The sequence below is a fragment of the Heterodontus francisci genome, chromosome 22 (genome assembly GCF_036365525.1).
Source record: "Heterodontus francisci isolate sHetFra1 chromosome 22, sHetFra1.hap1, whole genome shotgun sequence".
Classification (NCBI taxonomy): Eukaryota; Metazoa; Chordata; class Chondrichthyes; order Heterodontiformes; family Heterodontidae; genus Heterodontus; species Heterodontus francisci.
Genome location: NC_090392.1, coordinates 43182639 through 43209184, shown reverse-complemented (window position 1 = coordinate 43209184; position 26546 = coordinate 43182639). Strand labels below are relative to the sequence as shown.

The following is a 26546-nucleotide window of genomic DNA, read 5'->3' as shown; positions in this document are numbered from 1 at the left end:
AAAGATTGAACAGGCTGGGGCTCTGTTCTCTGGAAAAAAGAGTGAGCGGCAATAGAGGTCTTTAAGATTATGAAAGTGTTTGATAGGGTAGACATAGAGGAGATGCTTCCAGTTGTAGGTGAGGTCTGCGACCTTTCAACAGTGAACTCTTGACCTTTTGTTTTTTTTATCGGAGTCATTTGGTAAATTTGGTTCTTTTGGTTTGTTGATCTCCACGGGGATTATAACATATCCATTATCCCTACTCCTAACCAATTCACCACCCCAGTTAATCGGTTACCTCCAAGTCAGAGACTGGAGGACGGGAACAGACAATCAGTGACAGAGACCAGTTCCCAAAGGCTAGATCCATTAGCACCCTACTAGTGGCCGCCACACTGTTTTACAGCGACATCATCCACAGGCGTTGTTGTCAGATTCCACATGTACAGTGATGATAGCAAGATTTAACTCTCCTTTATCTCTCTCCATATAACAATAACTTGCAATTGTATAGTGTCTTTAACATAGTAAAACATCCCAAGGCGCATCACAGGAACATTATCAAACAAAATATGACACCTAGACACATAAGGAGATATTAGTCAAATGGCCAAAAGCTTGGTCAAAGAGGTAGATTTTAAGTAATATCTTAAAGGGTGAGAGAAAGGTATAAAGGCAGACAGGTTAAGGAAGGGACTTCCAGACCTCAGGGCCTCAGCAGTCTGTGTGGTGAAGGTACTCCCACAGTTCTGTTAGGGAGGGAGTACCAGGATTTTGACCTAGTGACAATGAAGGAATGGCGATATATTTCCAAGTCACAATGATGTACGACTTGGAAAGGAACTAGAAAGTGGTGGTGTTCTGAAGCATCTGCTGCCCTTGTCCTTTTAGGAGTGAATGAACGTTTAAGGTGGTGGGTAGGGTGCCAATCAAGCCGGCTGCTACATCTTGGATGATGTCAAACTTCTCAAGTGTTGTTGGAGCTGCATTCACCAGGCAAGTGGAGACTATTCCTTCACAGTCCTGACTTGAGCCTTGTAGATTGTGGAAAGGCTTTAAGACATCAGGAGATAAGTCACTCACCACAGAATACCCAGCCTCTTGGTAGAGCTCTCCCCTCCAAGTCACAAAGTTGCACGTTCAAGTCCCACTCCAGGACTTGAGCACAAAAATCAAGTTTGACACTCCAGTGCAGAACTAGGGGACTACTGCACTTCTGGAGTGCTGTCTTTCAGATGAGACATTAAACTGAGGCCCCGTTTGCCCTCTCAGGTGGATGTAAAAGATCTCATGCCACTATTGCGAAGAAGGGTAGAGGAGTTATCCCCAGTGTCCTGGCCAATATTTATCCTTCAATTAACAACAACTTATATTCATATAGCGCCTTTAACGTAATAAAACATCCCAAGGCACCTCTGAGGAGCATTATAAAGCAAAGTATTGCACCGAGCCACAAAAGGAGATATTAGTCAGAGGACCAAAAGCTTAATCAAAGCAGGAGGTTTTTTTTTAAGGAGTACCTTTAAGAAGGAAAGCGAGATGGAAAGGCACAGAGGTATAGAGAGGGTATTCCAGAGCTTGAGGCCTAGCCAAATGAAGGCACAGCCACCAATGGTGCATTGATTAAAATCAGGAATACATAAGAGGCCAGAATTAGAAGACCGCAGATATCTTGGAGGGCTGTGGGACTGGAGGAGATTTCAGAGATAAGGAGGGGCGAGGAGTTGGAGAGATTTGAAAACAAGGAAGAGACTGGGAGCCAATGCAGGTCAGCGAGCACAGGGACGAGAGGGGAACACATGAGTAGCAGAGCTGACGTCAGAAATCATTATCACATTGCTGTCTGTAGGAGCTTGCTGTGTGCAAATTGGCTGCCGCATTTCCTACATTACAACAGTGACTATACTTCAAAAGTACTTCATTGGTTGTAAAGTGCTTTGAGACATCCGCTGGGCATTAAAAACGCCATATAAATGCATGTCATTTTTTTCTGATCTGCTCTTGCAGCCACAGTATATATGTGGCTCAACCAGTTAAGATTCTGGTCACTGGTGAGCCCCAGCATGTTGATAGGGATAAGGGGGGGGTTTCAATTTTATGCCATTGAATGTCATGGGGATGTGGTTAGACTCTCTCTTGTCGGAGATGGTCATTGCTTAGCTTTATGTGGCGCGAATGTTAGGTGTCACCTTTCAGTCCAAGCCTAAAAAGTTGTTCCGATCTTACTACATGTGGGCACAAACTGCTTCATTATCTGAGCAGTTGCAAATGGAACTGAAAACTGTGCTCAGTATTCCATCTCCAAACCCAACTCCAAATTCACAATTGCATCTGGACTTCTATAATCTACGCCTTTTGTCGTAAATCCCAGAATTCTATTAGTTTTTTCAGGCCTCACCCATTTAGGTGCTGCTTTTAATGTCTCCTAAACCTGAACTCCTAAATCACACTGCTCTTCCACATCACCCAGCTTTGCCTTATCTAAATTAGCAACATGCATCACATTTACAGACACTGAATTCCATCTGCAACTTTTTTGCCCATTCCACGATCTTAACTATGTCCCCTTGCAGCTTCCTTTGGTCTTCCAAATTGTTTACTGTGCCTCCTATTGTAGCATCACCTGCAAATTTGGACAACACTTTGTATATTAGTAAGACCAAAGCCATAAATTCTGCTTCTTTCCAACTTTATCCTTCACATTCACCAACACTGAGTGAGACTATCCTGAGAATCAAACCCATCATCCTATCCAGCACCAGAACACTACAACAACTTGCATTCATAAAGCACCTGTAACGTGACAAAGCATCCATAGGGATTTAAGAAGAACATTATCAATAAAAATTTTGACACCATGCCACAGGAGGAGATATCAGGGCAGATAGATCAAAAGCTTGGTCAGAGGTAAGTTTTATGGGCCATTGTAAAGGAGTAGAGAGATGTAGAGGCAGAAAGATTTAAGTAGGGAGTTTCAGACCTTAGGGCTAAAGCAGCTGAAAGCACAGCTGCCAAAGGTGGAGCAATTAAATTCTGGGATGCACATGATGTCAGAATTGGAGAATGGCAGAGATTTTGAAGGCTTATAGGGCTGAAAGAGATTACAAAGATAGGGCAGGGGTGAAGCCATGGAGGGATTTGAAAACAAGGATGAGGATTTTAAAATTGAGGTGCTGGCAGACCAGGAGCCAGTGCAGGTCAGCAAGAACAGGGATGATGGGTGAACAAGACAATGCAAGTTGAGATAGAGGCAGCAGAGTTTTGGATAAGCTTACATTTATGGAAGGTGGAAGATGAGAGGCTGGCCAAGAGTGCACTGGAATAATTAAATCAAGAGGTAACAAAGGCTTGGATGAGGGTTTCAGCAGCAGATGAGCTGAGGCAGAGTCGAAATTGGGTGATGTTACAGAGGTGGAAGTAGGCAGTCTTGTAGATGGAACAGATATGTGGTCAGAAGCTCATCTTTGGTTAAACACAACACCAAGGTTGCAAACGATCTGTCTCAGCTTCAGAAAGTTGCGAGGGAGGGGGATAGAAACAGTAATTGGGAACGGAGTTTGTTCTATAGACCAAAGACAATGGCTTCAGTCTTCCCAATATTTAGTTGGAAGGTATATTTATATTTCCATCTGAGGCAACAGAACTTCTCTCCCATCCTCCACTCACTACATCCATATCTTCTTTCGCACTGGTTCCTTCTCATGTATCACCCCCATCCCTGCTACCTCATCAACATACTAAATTTAAACTGCTTGTGCTGAACTTCAAACCCCTCTATGGCCTCCACCCACACTACCTCTGCATCCTCCTATAGTCTTGTATTCCATTCCCCCATCAATTTCCTGACTCTGGCCTTTTGCAGACAATGAACTCTCTTCACCCCATTTGTGAAAGACCCCCTCCCTTCATCCCATTTGCAGCCGAGCCCCTCCCTTCACCCCATATGCAGGTGCCCCCCCCCCCCACCACCACCCCGGTTCTACTCTTTGGGTTTAGTCTTCTCAAAACTCAACTTGCTGACCAGGAATTTGGTAACCTCTTTCCCTCCACAACTCATTTCCCTGTTGACATCCACCTGTGCCAATCTTAACTTCTTTCAGTTAAAGGCATGAAGATAACATGCCAAATTTACTCACAGCATATGGAATCCAACTCTGAAGAACGCCTACTATTCAGGAGAATGGGTAACCCATCCTGCTCAACAATAAAAACTACTGAATCTGTAACTAAAAACTTTAAATTGAAAACATTATCAGCAAACAGATGCCCATCAAAGGAAACCATTGAAGAAAGATAAAGCAGACATCTCAAAGTCACACGGTTTCAAAGATTTCAGCACTGGGATCTTGAAAGGTCATCAACCTGAAACATTAATGCTGTTTGTCTCTCCACCGATGCTTCCTGACCTGTTCAGTATTTCCAGCATTTTGTGCTTTCATTTCAGATTTCCAGCATTCACAGTATTTTGCTTGTGTACTATATCACAACCCTCTTCTGGCCCTTCCACAGAATCAATGTCTCTTGCAACAGCAGGCAAGACAAAGCCAGGTTCCGAAGAAGGGTCACTGACCCGAAACGTTAACTCTGCTTCTCTTTCCACAGATGCTGCCAGACCTGCTGAGTGATTCCAGCATTTCTTGTTTTTGTTTCAGATTTCCAGCATCCGCAGTATTTTGCTTTTATTAAAGCCAGGTTTCAGTTTGATTTGGCTTATTCTTGATTTTTTTTTGAAGGGTTTAATTAGTCTCTTATCCCAGGGAAACATCATTGAGGCCCAACACAGTTTGACTGTTAGAGGCACTGAGACTGGCACTGGGAAACTGGCCATAGGTCAGCACTGGCCAGGTTGCAGACACTACACTGCAGAAACTGGAATGCAGAGACTGGGAGGGTCCCTGTGGGTCAGCACTGACCAGGTGCAAATACTGGGAGCCTCAATGGGAGTCAGCACTGACCAGACTCTGCTGCTCCTAACTATGTTGCTCCTATAATTGTTTTCATCACTTTCAATCCCAGAGGCCATGATGCTAGAAGTTTCCCATCAATTATTGTCCTTGAGAATATCCAGCTATTTAATTAACAACTTGGCTGGAATTAAATCAATTCAGTTAATGTTCAACAAAACTGAAGAGGATATATAATTTTCTGATTTTTAACTTTAGCCTCTCATAATGTCAATGCATATTACATGCCCAACAGATGTAAAATAAGCACCAATAACATTCTTTGAAGTGTTCAAAATCCAGTGCAGCATGTGAGGAAACAAGTACATTAATCTGATGAAAGGTCACACACCTAAAACGTTAACTCTGCTTCTCTCTCCACAGATGCCGCCAGACCTGCTGAGTATTCCGAGCACTTTGTTTTTATTTCAGATTTCCAGCCTCCACAGTATTTTGCTTTTACATTAATCTGTCATAACCTCTGTCACACTCATCCAAATCAGAGGAATTGTTCAACTTTGTATCAAACAGAAAACAACAAAGGGACCAGGTTGAGAATGTTTGATTAAATGCCGAATTACAGTTTATTCAGTGGAGTGAAACATCAGATCATATGACTGTAACAGAAGGAACAGGCCATTTGGCCCCTCGAGCCTGCTCTGCCATTCAGTAAGATTATGGCTGATCTGATTGTGGCCTTCACTCCACTTTCCTGCCTGCCCCCCATAACCCTTGACTCCCTCGTCAATCAAAAATCTGTCTAACTCAGCCTTGAATATATTCAATGAGCCAACCTCCACTGCTCTCTGGGGAAGAGAATTCCAAAGATTAAGAACCCTCAGAGAAGAAATTCCACTTCATCTCCATCTTCAATGGGAGCCCCCTTACTTTTTACTGTGTCCCCTAGTTCTAGATTGCCCCGCGAGGGGAAGCATTCTCAATCAAGCCCCCTCAGAATCTTATATGCGTCAATAAGACCCCTTCCATTCTTCTAAACGCCAATGAGTATAGGCCCAACCTGCTCAACCTTTCTTCATAAGACAAGCCCTTCATCCCAGGCATCAGCTGAGTGAACATTCTCTGAACTGTCTCCAATGCAAGTATAGCCTCCTTAAGTAAGGAGACCATAGTACTCCAGGTGCAATCTCACCAATGCCCTGTACAATTGTAGCAAGACTTCCCTACTTTTATACTCCATGCCCCTTGCAATAAAGGCCAACATTCCATTTGCTTTCCTAATTACGTGCTGTACCTGCATGCTAATTTTTTGTGATTCATGTATAAGGACATCCAGCTCCCTCTGTACTGCAGCATTCCGTGGTCTCTCTCCATTGAAATAATATTCTGCTTTTCTATTCTTCCCACCAAAGTGGACAACCTCACATTTTCTCACATTATAATCTATGTGCCAAATTGTTGCCCACTCACTTAACCTATCTATATCCCTTTGCCTACTCACAACTTGCTTTCCTACCTATCTTTGTATCATCAAAAAATTTGGCTACAATACACGCGGTCCCTTCATCCAAGTCATTAATATAGATCGGATATAGTTGAGGCCCCAACACTATCCCTCTTGTACTCCACTAGTGACAGTTTGCCGACCTGAAATTACTCCATTTATCCCGACTCTGTTTCCTGTTAGTTAGTTAGTTAGCCAGTCCTCTGTCCATGCTAATATATTACCCCCAACACCATAAGTTCTTATCTTGTCCAGTAACCTTATAGAATGCCTTTTAGAAATATAAATACACTACATCTACTGTTTCCCCTTTATCCACCCTGTTTGTTACATCCTCAAAGAACTGTAATAAATTGTCAAACACTATTTTCCTTTCACAAAACCATGTTGATTCTGTCTGATTGTGTTATGATTTACTAGATGTCTTGCTACTACTTCCTTTAAGAATGGATTCCAGCATTTTCCCAATGACAGAAGTCAGGCTAACTGGACTGTAGTTTCCTGCTTTCTGTCTCCCTCCTTTCTTGAATAGAGGTGTTACATTTGTGGTTTTCAATTCTGCCAGAAGCTTTCTAGAATCTAAGGAATTTTCAAAGATTACAACCAATGCATCCACTAGCTCTGCAGCCACTTCTTTTAAGACCCTAGGATGCAGACATCCAGGGGACTCGTCAGCTTTGCGTCCCATTAGTTTTCCTAATACTTTTTCTCTAGTGATGGTTTTGTTGGGGATGAGATCAGCTCGGTGGTACAGCTTGCAATCCCAAAACAGAAGCAAACCAGGCGAGCCTGGGCCTGTGCAACCAGGAATACTCCCATACTTACTTATTGATGTGTTTGACTTTCATGCTGGCGGTGCTCCCACATGGGCGGAGTGGGAGTTCTCCGGGGAGATCAGGAAGGTCGGCGCTCCTCGCCTGTGGAGAGAAAGGAGAAACTGATCAGCACCCGGGACATATGTACAAGTTTCTGTAGTTTTTTTTTACACAGAATTTTACAGCACAGAAACAGGCCCTTCAGCCCATCTGGTCCAAGCTGGCGTTTATGCTCCACATGAACCTCCTCTTACCTTAATTCATCTAACCCTATCAAAAAAGCCATCTATTTATTTTTCCTGAACATACTTATCTAGCTTCCCCTTAAATACATACGTGCTATTCACCTCAAATATCCCTTGTGGTAGTGAGTTCCACATCCTCACTACTCTCTCAAAAAAGAAGTTTCTCTTGAATTCCCAATTGGATTTATCAGTGACAAACTTTTTTTTTTATAGAGATACAGCACTGAAACAGGCCCTTCGGCCCACTGAGTCTGTGCCGACCAACAGCCACCCATTTATACTAATCCTACATTAATCCCATATTCCCTACCACCTACCTACACTAGGGGCAATTTACAATGGCCAATTTACCTATCAACCTGCAAGTCTTTGGCTGTGGGAGGAAACCGGAGCACCCAGCAGAAACCCACACGGTCACAGGGAGAACTTGCAAACTCCGCACAGACAGTACCCAGAACTGAACCCAGGTCGCTGGAGCTTTGAGGCTGTGGTGCTAACCACTACGCCACTGGGCTGCGTGCCGCCCATCTTGTATATAAATGACCTAGTTTTGAACTCCCCACAAGCAAACCCCTTTATAATTTTAAAGACCTCCATCAACTCACCCCTCAGCCTTCACTTTTCTAGAGAAAAAAGCCCAAGCCTATTCAGTCTTTCTTGATAGTTCACGTATGCTCTCAGTTCTGGTTTTATCTTTGCACCTTTTCAAATGCCTCTGTATCCTTTTTTGCAATATTGTTTTTGCAAATTTGCAACAACTGTTCACGGCACTTCCAACTGTTGCCTAACCAAAGCTCTGCATAGGTTTTAACATAACTTCTCTTCTTATCAATTCTATCCCTCTAGAAGTGAACCTCAGTGCTTTGCTTGCATTTTTATGGTTTTGGTAACCTGCACTGCTACTTTTAGTGATTTGTGCATCAGTAATCCCAGTCCCTCTGCACCACTATGATATTTAGACTCTAATTCCACACTGAGACCTGCAATCCAACCAGTTGCCTGGTTATGGGTCACAGTACGACAGTGTCCAATAATATGGGGCACAGTACTAGACTGTCCAGTAATATCAGTCAGCCAATGTGCAGTGCAGGGCATGTTACTCAATACCTAAGGCACAATTTTCTGGACAACCTGAGCTGAGTATAAATACTCTCAAGGATATTGTACATCACATTCAATGCTAAGATATGTGATTTAATAAAATCTAACTGTGTCGTTGACATACTCTCAGATTATTAGATTCTTCCTCTTTCCTGCATCTTCAGTTTAGAAATCAGGATTCATCGACCTGTCCCCTTCCTTTCCAAGAACCTCAAAACATCTCATTTCCCTCAATCTTCCCTTCCCTCTAAAATCTATAGGCCATCAAAAACCCCCATCTGGATATTACCTAACGACTCGCTTCATCCTCTCTGCCACTAATCCTTTCCTCAATGGTGCCCTGCAACATCGGCTCCCGGTATTCAGTTTTAAAAAATAGCGAAACAACGATTCCAAGTAAACATCATCACTCACACATCAAATTTAGAAACTGGGTGCTGAGGTTATTTGAACAGTGTGTCTGTGTTGGTCACATGTCCAGATATCGACTGCAATGTTAGGGTGGATAAGTGCAAAGGGTTTCAATAGATCAATTAATGAAGACAGCGAGCACTTCAGAGAGGGCTGGGAATCTTCTGCTCTAGACCAATGACGGTCAGCCAGCACACGCTCTAGACCGATGACGTCAGTCAGCACACACTATAAATTGATCAGTCAGCACACACTATAAACTGATTCCAGTCAGTCAGTACACACTCTAAACCGATTAGTCAGTCAACACACACTCTAAAATGATTACAGTGTCACGCCAACATGTTACGTTGAATGATAATTTTTTTTTAATGCACCATTGGATAAAGGCCTGCTCGGGTCTGCCAAAAAAAAAAAACCCGACCCAAGCCCGACAGAATCACATCCAACGCGAACCCTCCCATTTTTTCCCATGCCCGACCCGACCATCAGTTAACTTACCTTCCATTTTTCACTTTCTTGCTGATCTGTACAAGCTTAAAATAACTAACAAAAACCACCTTTCTAGTGCAAAAATTAAATTAACATTGGGGCCACTTACCTGTGATAGAGCTTGTCCGACCCGAGCCCAAATGCCGAAACCGGAAGTGCAACCCGACCCGGCCCGAACCTGACACGTCGTCGGGTCCGGGTCAGGTAGCTGGCCTTTACCATTGGAGACATGTATTTACTTTTTTTTGAAGAATTTAAAAAGGAACAGATTAAAGGTGACTTTGCTAGGAGCTAAAGATGGCTACCTAATTTGCAACACTGTGTCCTACATTGCAAGGCCTATGAGGTTGGAGACGAAGAGTCTGTCTGTCCCAGCAAGAAACAAAACATGGGAAATTTAAGGGAACTGCCTGTTCCTATTAGCAAGGAATCAAGAATATTATCTGAACAATGATACCCGGGTTGTGAGAAAGAAATCCCCAGACACTGGCTGCTTTAGCTGCAAGAAGAAATACACTAACTACTGTGCTTGAATCACTGGGTAACTGTCATGTGACAAGCCCCCCCCCCACCCCCCCCACCACCAATCTCAGTTTTAAGCTGGTATTTCTCTGCAGCAGGCTGAGAAACATCTGGACTCTGACAAGTGCAGGCTCAAGTGGGGGGGGGGGGGGGGTCCCTCCTCGCTCTCTCTCTCCATTCCAGTTTGCAAGTTTCAAACCCTGCCTGCTGAATGACCAGCTCTGCATACTCTGACTACAACCAGAAACCTCTCGGAGGAAATCATCCACATCGCTGACTAAAAGAGACCCACTGAATCAGTCATCTATCTCTTCAAACCAGACGCCTCAGGACCATAAAATTCAGCTAGAAGACAGTCGAAACACCAAACTCCACAGACTCTAAACTCCTTTTTTCTATGGATTATAACATGACCAATCTACCCTCCCCCCGTCGCACCAATGTGTTTTGTTGAATGATAATTTTTTTTGGCACACTGGCTGGAGATCTGAATTGGTAATATTTTTGAAAGACATTTTTAAAAAGCCAAGCTGCCAGCAAAATCATCCTTTCAGCTTCGGATGATCACCTAATTTGCAACACTGTATACAACACTGCAATGCCTAAGAGGAGAGGGACGAAATGTCTGCATTTCCCAGCTAGAACCAAGACCCAAGAGGTTTAAAGGAACTTATTAGCACAATGGGGAGGGATGACCCAAGTTCAGGAAACGAGGATGTAGAAGCTGTTTGGGTACAGATGAGAAATGATAAAGGCAAGAAGTGGTGTACAGACCCCCTAACAATAACCACACAGTAGGAAAGGATATAAAGGAAGAAATAATGGGAGCTTGTCAGAAAGGTACGATGGTAATCATGGGGGATTTTAATCTACACATACACTGGAAAAATCAGGTGCGCAAAGGTAGTCTAGATGAGGAGTTCATAGAATGTTTTCGGAATAGTTTCTTTGAACAGCACTTTCTGGAACCAACTAAAGAGCTAGTGTTGTGCAATGAGATTAATTAATGACCTCAAAGTGAAGGGACCCCTAGGCAACAGCAATCATAATATGTCTGAATTTTACATTCAGTTTGAGGGAGAGACAAGTGGGTCAAAGACCAGTATGTTAAACTTAAATAAGGGAAATTATGAGGACATGAAAACAGAGCTAACAAAAGTGAACTGGCAAGTTAGGTTAAGGGATAGTTCAATAGAGATGCAGTGGCAGATATTTAAGGAGATATTTCAGAATACACAGAATAGATACATGCCAACGAAAAAGAAAACTTCCAAGGGGAGGACCCACCATCCATGGTTAACTACAAAACTTAAAGATAGCATCAAATTTACCGAAAAAGCATATAATTGTACAAAGATGGATAGCAGGTCAGAAGATTGGACAAAATATAAAAAGCAGCAAAGAGCGACTAAAAGATAAATAAGGAGGGCAAAATTAGAATACGAGAGAAAGCAAGCGAGACATATAAAAACAGATATTAAGAGTTTCCATAGATATTTTAAAAAGAAAAGATTTAACAAAGTGAGGGTTGATCCTATAGAAAATGAGTCTGGGGAATTAATAAGGGAAAATTAGGAGATGGCAGGTGAATTGAACAAGTATTTTGCATCGGTCTTCACCATAGAGGGCACAAGTAACGTCCCAGAAATAGCTGTAAATCAGGAAATGGAAGGGAGGGAGGAACTCAAGAAAATTACCATCACCAGGGAAGTGGTACTGAACAAACTGTTGGAGCTGCAGACTGACAAGTCCCCGGGTTCAGATGGACTTCATCCTAAGGTCGTAAAAGAAGTGGTTAGTGAGTTAGTTGATGCATTGCTTTAATTTTCCAAAATTTCCTAGATTCGGGGAAGGTACCATTAGATTGAAAAATAGGCAATGTAACTCTTGTATTCAAAAAGAGAGGGAGACAGAAAACAGGAAACAATAGGCCAGTTAGCTTAACATCTGTCATAGAGAAAATGTTGGAAGCTATTATTAAAGACGTTATAGCATGGCAATTAGAAAAATTAAAGGTAATCAGACAGAGTCAACACGGTTTTGTGAAAGGGAAATCATGTTTAACCATTTTATTGGAGTTCTTGGAAGAAATAACATGTGCTGTGGATAGAGAGGAACCGGTGGATGTACTGTGCTTAGTTTTCCAGAAGGTATTTGATAAGGTGCCACATCAAAGGTTATTGTGGAAAATAAAGGCTCATGGTGTAAGGGGTTACATACTGGCAGGGATAGAAGATTGGCTAGCTAACAGGAAACAGAAAGTAAGCATAAATGAATCATTTTCTGGTTGGCAAGATGTAACGAGTGGTGTGCCACAGGGATCAGTGCTGGGGAATCAACATTTTACAATTTATATAAATGACTTGGATGAAGGGACTGAAGGTATGGTTGCTACATTTGCTGATACGTAGGAAAGCAATTTGTGAAGAGAACATTAGGAGGCTATAAAGGGATAATAAATAAAGTGAGTAGGCAAAGATCTGGCAAATGGAATATAACGTGCGAAAATGCAAAATTATCCATTTTGGCAGAAAGAATAAAAAAGCAAATTATCTAAATGGTGAGAGATTGCAGAACTCTGAGATGCAGAAGGATCTAAGTGTCCTAGTGCATGAATCGCAAAAGGTTAGTACGTAGGTACAGAAAGTAATTAGGAAAGCTAATAGAATGTTATAATTTACTGCAAGGGGAATTGAATACAAAAGTAGTTGCTAGTTCCGAAGGAGGGTCACTGACCCAAATGTTAACTCTGCTTCTCATTCCACAGATGCTGCCAGACCTGCTGAGTAGTTCCAGCATTTCTGGTTTTTATTTCAGATTTCCAGCATCCGCAGTATTTTGCTTTTACAAAAGTAGGGAGGTTATGCTTCAGTTATACAGGGCATTGGTGAGACCACATCTGGAGTACTGTGGACAGTATTGGTCTCCTTATTTAAGGAAGGATGTAAATGCGTTGGAAGCAGTTCAGAGAAGGTTTACTAGACTAATACCTGAAATGGGCAGTTTGTCTTATGAGGAAAGATTGGACAGGCCAGGCTTGCATCCACTGGAGTTTAGAAGAGTAAGAGGCCACTTGATTGAAACATACAAGATTTTGAGGGGTCTTGACAGGGTGGATGTGGAAAGGATGTTTCCTCTTGTGGGAGAATCTAGAATTAGGGGTCACTGGTAAAAATAAAGGGCTGCCCATTTAAGACAGAGATGAAGAGAAATTTTTTCGCTGAGGGTCGTAAGTTTTTGGAATTCTCTTCCTCAAAAGGCGGTGGAAGCAGAGGCTTTGAATATTTTTAAGGCAGAGGTAGATAGATTCTTGATAAGCAAGGGGGTGAAAGGTTATCGGGGGTAGGTGGGAATGTGGAATTGAGGTTACAATCAGATCAGCCATGACCTTGTTGAATGGCAGAGCAGGTTCAAGGGGCCGAGTGGCCTCCTCCTGCTCCTAATTTGTATGTGCATATGTACCTGTTCTCTCAACAAGCAGAGAAATACTGCTAACTTCTTTGTTTGAATGACTGAGTGACTGTCATGTGACAAGCCCCGCCCCATCTGTACTTTTAAGCTAGTGTTTCTCTGCAGCACAGGAGAAGCAACTGGACTCCTACATGATCAGACGCCAAGTGGGGGTCCCCTCTCTCTCTCTCCATTCCAGCTTGAAAGCTTTCAAATCATACTCTAGGCTTACCACCTTTGCATACTCCGGCTACAAACAGAAACCTGGTTGAAGGAAATCATCTGCATCGCTATCTCCAAGAGACCCACCAAACCAGTCATCTACCCCTTCAAGGTAAAAGCCTCAGGACCACCGGATTCAGCGAGAGGCCAGCTGAATCACCAAACTCAACAGACTGCATACCTTTTTTTTTAAATGGACTCTAACTCAAGCAATATACCTTTCCCCACTCTGTAACCTATTTCTGCGTGTATAAACCTCCAATGTACATGAGAGTGAAAGTTTTAGATTTTAGATTAGAGATACAGCACTGAAACAGGCCCTTCGGCCCACCGAGTCTGTGCCGAACATCAACCACCCATTTATACTAATCCTACATTCCTGCCAAACATCCCCACCTGTCTCTATATTTCCCTACCACCTACCTATACTAGTGACAATTTATAATGGCCAATTTACCTATCAACCTGCAAGTCTTTTGGCTTGTGGGAGGAAACCGGAGCTCCCGGAGAAAACCCACGCAGACACAGGGAGAACTTGCAAACTCCACACAGGCAGTACCCGGAATCGAACCCGGGTCCCTGGAGCTGTGAGGCTGCGGTGCTAACCACTGCGCCACTGTGCCGCCCACAAACAGAAAAGTTGGTGCATTGTTTATTATTAGTTCGGTTTAGGTACAATAAAGTTAACCTCTTTCTTTGTTAACTCAAGAAAACCTGTCCGATTGATTACTTACTTGCTATGATGAAATCATAGCCAGTGCATTTACTTTACAAAGGAATTAAACCTGTTGTGGTCAAACATGGAGAGGAAAAAGAGGGAAGTCCTTCGACCCCTCCTCACTTGATCATAACACCACTCTGTAACTTATTTGCATGTGTGTGGAGTGAGTGAGTGCAGTGAGTGAGTGAGTGAGTGCATGAGTGCGTGCGTGCGCGAATGCGCGCGCGAATGCGTGCGTGCGTGAGAGAGAGAAAAAGTTGGAGCATAGTTTATTATTTTACTTAGTTTGATTCAAGTACAATAAAGTTAATCTCTTTCTTTGTTCAGCTCAAGAAAGCCTGTCCGATTGGTCCTTGTTATGACCATAGCACGTAAATAACAGACACCGACTGGTACATCCACTTTAAAAAGTGATCAAACAAGGAGAAGGAAAAGAGGGAAGCCCTTCGACCCCTCCTCACCTGACTGTAACAACAGTCAGTCGGCACACACTGTAAATCGATTAGAGTCAGTCAACACATACTCTAAACTGGTAAGTCAGTACACACGCTAAACCAATTACAGTCAGCCAGTATACACTCTAAACGTTGAATCAGTATGGATCTATTTTTTTCTGAATCAGCAAAGATCATTTTACCTGGACAAGAAATAATCCACGAACAGTCACTCACCATTCTTCTAGTCAAAAAGCACAGCCACGAGGGGGCAGTATGTGACTAGTAAACCCTCAAAAGTTTCATCCCTAACTCATAAAAAATTGCCTCCAGCTCCCAAATGTAACTAGACAAGCCAACCTAAGAAATTATTGAAAACGGAAAAAGATCTTCTAATAAAAGTGACATGGATCCAAAACAGTGGGAACTGGAAAGGGGATTCGATTATAGTTATGACGTATGGAAATAATATCAAAAGCATTTCCAGACCAGTGGCTATTTCTCACTTCTGTCAGTAAAATAAGTGTAAATTGAAAGCTGCTCCCCTCCTTCCTGAGCCCATCTTTGAGCCACTGACCCTCAGGCTCTTCTGCCACAGCTGGACATTTACTGTCCGTCAGGTGGGGTGGGTGTGAGACCAAAGTGGGGGAATTTCCCTGAACTCTGACGGAAACATAAGCATCTGTGAGGTAAATTTTCAACTGAGTTATCTTGTTAACAAAGATTCATCTGGCACTAGCATTAGAATGTTTTACCTCAGAAAAAGTTTGTGATGCAGTCGGAGTGTAATTAAATCCCCATCCTTTGCCCATTCTAAATGCACAAGTCACAGAGCGAGGTACTGTGTTCACAGAACTGAGCCACACCGGCTTATGGGGCAGCCTTGGAAGCCCTGCACGCTGAGTTTTTCTGATATACGTGGACACTGAATCTGAAACACAGACTGTCCACATAGCAGGTTGGCATGTAAGAAGAGTGTATAGAGTAAAGAATAAAAGTTTAGGTGAGTGATGCTTTGCTCTTAACTCCGATTGTATCTGCCAGTAAATGCTTTCATAATCTTTCTCCCAAGCACCCGTGGAACAGGAATGTTGGGCTTTTATAAAAACACACCACTTCTCCAAACAGCAAACCTCAAGACATTTAAACCAGCACTCAGTACTGGAACAACAGCATCCCAGGATGGCAGTCTTTACTGATGTACAATGCTGCTCTGCTTTTAAACAAGAGTTCAAACTATGAGGGATGGAAACCAGGCTGAACACATTCATTTCAAGGTGTTATATTGCAAATATACCTTGCATTGACAATATCGCTGCCATGTTGACTGTCACACATACTCCCAAGACTGCAGAAATTGCCACACAAGAAATATAAACCCTTACTGAACAAGGTGACTGCATATTTACGCTGAGGTCGCAGTGAATACCCTTTACATTCCTAGGCTAGTATTGAAAATCACTTGTCTCAATTTGAAACTTGTCCATGAATTCTAATAATAATCTTTATCGTGAACAGACAGGAGCTGTGTCTGGCTGGTGTTTATCTCAAACCTCAGCTGGAACAGAATGCACACATTTCCTGAACACATCAGCTCATAAATCACTGCAATGCATGATTTTAAAAGAATTTCTTCATCACAAGTAAAAGCCAGAGCTCCTGACCTGAATTCAGTTGCTCCAGTCAGCTGTTCACTAAAGTATTGTTCAATGTTAGCCACTTGTCACATCTAGCAAATTAAGAATCCAGATGCGGTGAACTGCATTTTTATTAGTAAATAAAAAATGAATCATACAAACATAGTTGATCATGTGTTCTCAATCCTCAAAATTGTGAAGTTTATCCTTTATGTATTTGTTGGTAAAATGAAATGCACAGCACAAGAGTGTTTTTAATGATCGCCATGTGTGCTCTACTTCCTTGGTTACTGCTTATTGATTATCTTTTTTTTTTAATACATTCATAGGACGTGGGCTGGCATGGCGAGTATTTATTGCCCATTCCTAACTGCCCTCGAGAAGGCAGTGGTGAGCTACCTTCTTCAATACAGCTGACAGGCTTGCTAGGCCATTTCAGAGGGTAGTTAAGAGTTAACCACATTGCTGGAGTCACAGATAAGCCACAGCAGGTAAGGATGGCAGATTTTCTTCCCTAAAAGGTATTAGTGAACTAAATGGATTTTTATGACAATCCAGTAGTTTCATGGTCATCATTACTGATGTTTTTTATTTCAGATTTATTTAGTTGACTGAATTTAAATTCCCCAGCCGCCGTGGTGGCATTTGAACTCATGTTGCCGGATCATTAATCCAGGACTCTAGATTACGAGTCCAGTATAACTACTGTGCTTCTGTTCCATGTGCCAAAATGGTGTGCAGCACATAAGAAAACACCAGGCTCCAACGCCACAGAAACACAAACAATATTGGATGGAAAGGGGAGTCGGAGTTGTCACCTTGGTCAGTTCAACCAATTGGAATAACAGTTCCAGGTAAGCAGATAAAAACAAAACCAACCAAGAGCGAGCACCTCCAACAGGGAACATCATGGCAAAAGTCCAGATTTTCTGGATGGAAAGCAAGGGCAGATATGCTACGATTGCATCCAATGAAAGAATACGGAAGAGACAACCGATTGAGAGAATTGAGGGGATTGATTTGAGAAGTAATTATGCAAATTGAACATGTCCTCACTGGAAAAGAAAAGATTGAGATGATATGATTGCTGATTTTAGAATTCTTCAGGGACTAGATAACGGAGGCCATGATAAGCTGTTTCACCTTGTACAGAACAGCAGAAGCGGAAAACATGGCCTGCACTTGACAAGTGACAGATTTTCTCATAAGTTTAAAAGAAAGATAAATGTTTATTATACAGCACCCGAAAATGTATGCAGCTTCATCCACTCTCACACGCATACAGATCCACGCACACACACAAGAAAAGAGAGATTTAAAGATAACATGCATTAGGTCTGATGATTTAAAAGAGTCCTCCGTTGAACCTGCATTTCCCCAGGGTGAAGACTTAGAAACATAGAAAATAGGAGCAGGAATAGGCTATTTGGCCATTCGGACCTGCTCCACCGTTCAAAAAAGATTAGAATTAGAACATTACAGCGCAGTACAGGCCCTTCGGCCCTCGATGTTGTGCCGACCTGTGAAACCATCTCACCTACACTATTCCATTTTCATCCATATGTCTATCCAATGACCACTTAAATGCCCTTAAAGTTGGCGAGTCTACTACTGTTGCAGGCAGGGCGTTCCACGCCCATACTACTCTCTGAGTAAAGAAACTACCTCTAACATCTGTCCTATATCTATCACCCCTCAACTTAAAGCTATGTCCCCTCGTGTTTGCCATCACCATCCGAGGAAAAAGACTCTCACTATCCACCCTATCTAACCCTCTGATTATCTTATATGTCTCTATTAAGTCACCTCTCCTCCTCCTTCTCTCCAACGAAAACAACCTCAAGTCCCTCAGCCTTTCCTCGTAAGACCTTCCCTCCATACCAGGCAACATCCTAGTAAATCTCCTCTGCACCCTTTCCAAAGCTTCCACATCCTTCCTATAATGCGGTGACCAGAACTGCACGCAATACTCCAGGTGCGGTCTCACCAGAGTTTTGTACAGCTGCAGCATGACCTCGTGGCTCCGAAACTCGATCCCCCTACTAATAAAAGCTAACACACCATATGCCTTCTTAACAGCCCTATTAACCTGGGTAGCAACTTTCAGGAATTTATGTACCTGGACACCAAGATCTCTCTGTTCATCTACACTACCAAGAATCTTCCCATTAGCCCAGTACTCTGCATTCCTGTTACTCCTTCCAAAGTGAATCACCTCACACTTTTCCGTATTAAACTCCATTTGCCATCTCTCAGCCCAGCTCTGCAGCCTATCTATGTCCCTCTGTACCCTACAACATCCTTCGGCACTATCCACAACTCCACCGACCTTAGTGTCATCCGCAAATTTACTAACCTACCCTTCTACACCCTCTTCCAGGTCATTTATAAAAATGACAAACAGCAGTGGCCCCAAAACAGATCCTTGCGGTACACCACTAGTAACTAAACTCCAGGATGAACATTTGCCATCAACCACCACCCTCTGTCTTCTTTCAGCTAGCCAATTTCTGATCCAAAGCTCTAAATCACCTTCAACCCCATACTTCCCGACACCAGCCACTGACATTCCCCTACACCAGTCACTGACATTCCCCGACACCAGCCACTGACATTTCCCCGACACCAGTCACTGACATTCCCCGACACCAGTCACTGACATTTCCCGACACCAGTCACTGACATTTCCCGACACCAGCCACTGACATTCCACGACACCAGCCACTCACATTCCCCGACATTAGTCACTGACATTCCCCAATGCCCTGACACCAGTCACTGATATTCCCCAATACTGACACCAGTCACTGACATTCCCCAATACCCTGACACCAGTCACAGATTCCCCGATACCCTGACACCAGTCACTGACATTCCCCGATACCCTGACACCAGTCACTGATAATCCCCGATACCCTGACACCAGTCACTGATAATCCCCGATATCCTGACACCAGTCACTGATTCCCCGATACCCTGACACCAGTCACTGATTCCCCGATACCCTGACACCAGTCACTGGGATTCCCCCATACCCTGACACCAGTCACTGGGATTCCCCCATACCCTGACACCAGTCACTGATATTCCCCGATACCCTGACACCAGTCACTGACATTCCCCGATACCCTGACACCAGTCACTGACATTCCCCGATACCCTGACACCAGTCACTGACATTCCCCGATACCCTGACACCAGTCACTGGGATTCCCCCATACCCTGACACCAGTCACTGATAATCCCCAATATCCTGACACCAGTCACTGATTCCCCGATACCCTGACACCAGTCACTGGGATTCCCCCATACCCTGACACCAGTCACTGATTCCCCGATACCCTGACACCAGTCACTGGGATTCCCCCATACCCTGACACTCCCAGATACCCTGACACCAGTCACTGACATTCCCCGATACCCTGACACCAGTCACTGACATTCCCCGATACCCTGACACCAGTCACTGACATTCCCCGATACCCTGACACCAGTCACTGACATTCCCCGATACCCTGACACCAGTCACTGATATTCCCCGATACCCGGACACCAGTCACTGACATTCCCCGATACCCTGACCCCAGTCACTGACATTCCCCGATACCCTGACACCAGTCACTGAGATTCCCCGATACCTTGACACCAGTCACTGATATTCCCCGATACCCTGACACCAGTCACTGACATTCCCCGATACCCTGACACCAGTCACTGGGATTCCCCCATACCCTGACACCAGTCACTGATTCCCCGATACCCTGACACCAGTCACTGGGATTCCCCCATACCCTGACACTCCCCGATACCCTGACACCAGTCACTGACATTCCCCGATACCCTGACACCAGTCACTGACATTCCCCGATACCCTGACACCAGTCACTGACATTCCTCGATACCCTGACACCAGTCACTGAGATTCCCCGATACCCTGACACCAGTCACTGATATTCCCCGATACCCTGACACCAGTCACTGATATTCCCCGATACCCTGACACCAGTCACTGACATTCCCCGATACCCTGACACCAGTCACTGACATTCCCCGGTACCCTGACACCAGTCACTGACATTCCTCGATACCCTGACACCAGTCACTGAGATTCCACGATACCTTTGCATATGTCACAGATTCCCCGATACCTTGGCACCAGTCACAGATTCTCCGATACCCTGCTACCATATTGAAATTCACCCTCATACCCTGGCACCATCATGTGCAGGCCTGTGTACACAATTTGGGTTTGCAATGTATTTAAAACACAATGTGTGCTCATTTGGAAAGGAAAACCTGACTGTGAGGTCATGAATTCTTACTGAAGCAGTGATGCCTCTATGACAACCACACCAACAACTCTTTTTAACCCACATTTCCGAACAAAAACACAGCTTTCACAGCACATCTGTGGCCACTGCACAAACAGGAAATAAATTAAACAAAAGTCAATGTTACATCATCTCTCCCAAAAGTTGAAAATAACTCGGATTATAAAGTAGTTCTCTAGTACAGAGTCTGTGTCACTCTTACCCCCACTCCAAGCTTTAGAGAGACCCACCCAAGACCAAGACAGATGGCTTGATGGAATCTGCAGTTGCAAAACTTGTTTATTTTTAGACCCTGAGAGAGAAAATAGAATTGAAATAGAAACTAGAATTGAAACAGAAGCTGAAAAAACAACTTCAGATTTCCAGGAAAACCGACGCTGGTTAGAACCAGTTAAAAGGAAACACAGTCCTCCCCGCTGACTAAGCAGGAGTGCAGCACCGGCAAGCAGGAGAAAGTGAAGTCTGAACCCAGGAGATGTTTCTGTTAGTTAAAGTTGCCAACTAACCAGACCGGCCATATCGTTCACAGGTTGTCACTGGAGGAATACTGGTAAATCCACACCATCAAAACTGTCATGAGCAGAGCTGAGGAGGATCTGGAGAAGTGCGCCTTGTGGTGAAGACTGCACTCATGGAGTGCTGATTGAGAGGGAACTACTGTCGTCAGAAGAACAGCAGCTAAATCCTTGGAGAAAGGAACTGATAATCTACCTGAGGAACTTAAGAGTTGTGAAGAACTATGTGACTGTAATTGTTGTCATATATGCTAAGTGGACTGCCCAGTGAAAACATAAGCCCCATCTCTGTAGTATCTGATAGTTAAGGTGTAATTTGTAATATATATTTTGACGGTCTGTTGTTTCATGTTTAAATTATGTTGCTTTTGGTTTGAGTATTAAATAAAATTTAGACAAGTGAAATCTTGTCCATTTGGTTTGGTTTCCTTAACTGGGATGGATTCAATTCTTTTTGTTTGTTGGTGGTCTCCATGGGGATCATAACAACTGCCTCCATCACATTCCCAATACAATCCCTCAATCATTGGGACTTGAAATCCAGAATAGAATCTCTGCCCATCTCTACCAAGAGTGCTCCAGCTCTTCCTAGCAGAAGAGGAATGGTCAATGAGGTCGAAGCAAGCTCAGGGATGTCTTGTGGTTAATATGCATCTTCGCCAAGCTGTGTCAAGGAAGAATAGACAGTGAAGAGAAAGGAGATAAAAACTAAATTATGAAATTCAGAGCAGCACAGACACATGGTGCAAAAGATTAAAGAATCTAACCCAATGAAGTGAGAAATTTACTTCCCAAGAGCCAGGTTCATCCTGACACTCGGCTAACGGTGATGAACCTGCCTGTCATTTGACACTGTACACGTCACCACCATGGCTCTAATCCAGGAAGAAATCACCACCACACAGCACAGTTTTACTGACACTCTGGAATACCCCACAGCCATCACTGTGACCAGTTCAACTCATGCTTATGTTACCTCAGATAATGTTAAACTGGTGCAAAATGAAAGCAAAGGTAGAAACCGAATGGAAGTGAAATCAGTTACAGATCCTTCATGAGACACGAGAAAAGGTGCAAGACAGGAACTAACAAATGATTCCTCCAGAAGCTCCAATTCTAATTTGTGTATAATAGTTTCCATCTGTCTGCATTTTCGGATTGGTCAGTGGGTTGATTTGGTGGGCAGAGCCTGCGCATGTGCCTCTGTTACTGGCCCCAGGATGGGATGGGGATGATATAAGAAGGATGAAAGGAATGGGATGGGTATGGCATGAGAGGGATCGCAAGGGAAGGATGGAATGGCATGGGATGGGGGCTGAAAGAAGTACTGTTGCAATAAATACCTTAATTTCACCGCAAATATATTGTGGGTCCCTGCTGGTAAATAAATATTTTTTCCTGTAAAATTCAGAAATTGGATGAATTGGGATGTGAAGTGCTCACATTCTCTCTTGTTAACATTAAATGATGGGGCTGACAAGCTTGAAGCTCCTGCACTGAAAAGCCTTGTCAATATTGCCTCATGGTGCCTGTTCTGGGAAGCCCTGGGTTGAGACCAGTCAGCAAAATTTCTCAATTTTTGCCAGTGACTATAGTCCACTGCAACATCTTGCTGGAGGACCACACAAGCTCCATGAAATGATAGAACATGGCACTGTGCCTAAAATTCTCACACACTGAGCTCCCTACTCAGTAGTCAGCTTCTAAGTTAAATCAAGATACTTCCCCCAAAGAGAGAAAGGGGGAAAAAACAAGTAATTTCAAAAGCCAGTCATCCTGAGGCAGAGCTACTGGCATGGTAAAGGAAACTAGAGCAGTCAAGTTTTCTTTCCCATTGGATTCCCACTGCAAGGCACAGCAAGGAAGAAGGCAGAAAGGGTAAGAGGCAATACCTGACAACTAAATAGTCACAGAGACATCTTAAAATAAGATAGAATTGTGTCTTATCTTCTCCTAGTTTCAAGAAGCTAGTGTTTAAAATGCAGGCTACTCTTTTTGCTAAATATAGACAAGAGCAGTGGACAAAAAAAAACAAGATAGACTCCATCTGTGTGAACCTAGGAGGGTCTCAGACCACAAATTAGCTTTGATGCTTAAAAGGTTAATAGATGCTGTTTCTGGCATGTAATTGCTAGTTGTAATCATGAGTGAAAACAGTATTGATGGTAAATGTAGAAAAATGACTGTTGTAGACCAATGTCTACCAAGGTATGCCGACATATTTGGCTGCATCAAGAGTTCAAACAGATTCCATGGGATAAATATTGAAGTCTAGCAAGGACACACCAAACTCCACAAGTGTTTGTGGCTCATTTACTCTACATATTAACAACTCATCCCGAAAGACTGTTGGACTGCAGACTATGAACTGAACTAGTTCAGTACATTTATCCACAGAAACTATTCATTCCAAGAAACTGTAAAAAAAAAGGGCAGTTTTTTGGAACTGGGCTATTAATCCCTTGGGGACTGATTTCAGTTCACTCGTGCAGTACTACATGCTCTCGCTAAATTTTTATTTCTGTGCATTGTCTTTTTCATGGTCCAAGTTGGCGGGACATGTTTTACGGTCAGTAATTGACTACAATCGTTAATCAGTAGTCCTGGGCTATACTTACTTGGTGCAGCAGAGAGTAGAAAACACAGGTTCAGTTCATAAGGGCATGTCATGTTATGTAAATACTTATTAAGCTTTGATTAAAGAATATTGTAGCAAGTAGTTGTGGATGCCACGGGACTGGGGAAATAGATCTCATGATGCCTTATTGTGAATATCTATGAACAGTAATTTTGTTACTACTAGCCTAATGCATAGGAATTTTTTGAATCGACACCTATCTTTTAAAATCTGGCAATGGAAAGCATTCCTGCTCTTCCTGCAAATCCCCTACTTAATTCGTGGCTGATAAGAATTCTCCAGCTGCACATTCCAGCCCCTCTCCACATGATCCTATTCCAAAGGTACAGAGGCAGATGCAGTCAGTCCACAAATTGTAGTGAAATCATTCAAAAATGAATTTCAAACCACCAAAAGAATTTTTTTTTTTTTAAATGGTAAAGCATAAAGACAAACATTAGGAGATGGAATTCCAAAATGGATAACACCATATTTTCAGTGATAACTGGGTAGAGACAATGATATTCTGGTGGTTTGCATTCTGGTTGTCAATTTTTATAGAACAACATCATCTAAACATTACGTGGCATTAAGTAACCTCCATTATTACGGTCCTACCTATTCTTTGAAAAGTTTAATCACCACACACAATAAAGGCTTCCTTCATCCATCAAAGAAAAATATCAAACAATGTCCATTTAATAAAGGTACACTGAAGCATTTTTGTTGGCCTTCGTATCAGGCAAATGTTTAGAGAAAGCTTCCTTGTCACTCCAGTTAGTCGTCATTCAGAGAGCACAAGTGAAATGAGCTCTGATAGTCCCTGCTGGTTTCAGGCCTGGGAGAATAACCCACCTAAGAAGATACATTCTACTGCTCAGTGTGCTGGTCTCTGTTTAGTGGCAACTTCAAAGATTTTATTCCTACAGGATCAGATGTTCTTATTTCAAAGCAGAAATGTAATGTGCTGAGAATATTCACAGATGCTTGCTGAAATGAAAGAACTATGAGGTGCTGAAATAAGCTGCAATTTCGAGTAGGATAGAGTCTGGATATGGTCCAACACTCTCCAGATGCCAAAGATGCGGTGGCTCTACCACAGGTGCATGTAGCTCATAACCTGCTACACGGAAACATGGGTACCGATTTCACACAGAACATTGGGTTAACTAGTCTGGCATCAATATGTTCAGGCTCAATTTCAAATCCCAGCATCTACAGGCCAGTCATCCTAATTTCGGTGGTGGGAAACTTTGAGACACAATAATCCGGGACAAAATTAATACAGTTTGGAAAATGATTGGGTTAATAAATGAGCACAGATCTGCTAAAGGGTAAATTATCTTATATTTAACTCAATCGAGTTCTTTGATGAAGTAATAGAGAGGGCTGATGAAGATAGTGTGGTTGATGTGCATACAGACTTTCAAAAGACATGACAAAGTTATGGATAAACTTGTTAGCAAAATCAAAGGATTAAAGGGACAGACACAGCAGCATGGATATAAAATTGGCTAAGGGACGGAAAGCAGAAAGTAGTTGTGAACGATTACTTTTCAGATTGGAGAGAGGTAGGCAGTGGTGTTTCCCCAGGGAAGGGTACGAGGACCACAACTCTATTAATGGCCTGGACTTGGTATACAGGTCATAATTTCAAAGTATGCAGATGAAACAAAACTTGGAAATGTAGTAAGCAATGATGATAGTAACAGACTTCAGGAGGACAAAGACCAGTGAAAGAGGCAGAAACATGCATGAAATTTAACACACAGAAGTGTGAAGTGATACACTTTGCTCGCAAGAATGAGGAGGGGCAATATGAATTAAATAGTACAATTTTAAAGGGGTTGCGCGAACACATAGGGGATATATGTACACAGATCTTTGAAGCTGGCAGAATAAGTTGAGAAGATTGTTAAAAAAGCATATTGGATCCTTAGCTTTACAGATTGAGGAACATACAAAAGTTATGCTAAACCTTTATAAATCGCTGGTTAGGCCTCAGCTGAAGTATTGTGTCCAATTCTGGGTACACCTTAGGAAAGATGTTAAGACCTTGGAGAGGGTGCAGAAGCGATTTACTAGAATGGAACCCAGGAATGAGGGAGAGACTGGAGAAGTTTCTCCTTAGAACAGACAAGATTAACAGGAGATCTGATAAAGGTGTTCAAAATCATGAATGGTTCTGATACAACAAAGAAGGAGAAATTGCTTTCACAGGCAGGAGGGTCAGTGACCAGCGGAGGAAGATTTAAGGAGATTGGTAAAAGAATGTAAGGAAACATTTTTTTTATACATCAAGTCTTTCTGTTCTGGAAAGCACTGTCTGAAACCATGCTGGAAACAGACTCAATAGGAACATTCAAAAGAGAATTGAATAAATAGTTGAAGGGCAAAAAAAATTGCAGGTCTATCAGGAAAGAGCAGGGGAGTGGGTCGAATAGGATAGCTCTACCGTAGAACCAGCACAGGCATGTATCTTTCTATGATCCTATTACAAGATGTGAAAGCATGGTTACAAACTCCAGGTTTCCAAAGTTCAAATCTCACATCAATAGGAACTGCAATCATCCCATGGTCGGAAAATCAACTGGGCTGTGTTCACTTGACAAACTGTTCATCTTCAACTGATGCATCACCACCTCA

General features: G+C 42.9%; 1 protein-coding gene across 8 annotated transcripts in view; it reads right to left on the bottom strand.

Annotated features, from left to right (window-relative positions):
• Positions 1-26546, bottom strand: part of arhgap32b (Rho GTPase activating protein 32b) — a 645931-nt gene that overhangs the window by 350580 nt on the left and 268805 nt on the right. For all 8 annotated transcript variants that reach the window (XM_068053769.1, XM_068053766.1, XM_068053771.1 and 5 more), the window contains one exon: positions 7213-7304. In XM_068053769.1, coding sequence (XP_067909870.1) covers positions 7213-7304 — 92 coding nt within the window. The remainder of the gene's footprint in view (positions 1-7212; positions 7305-26546) is intronic.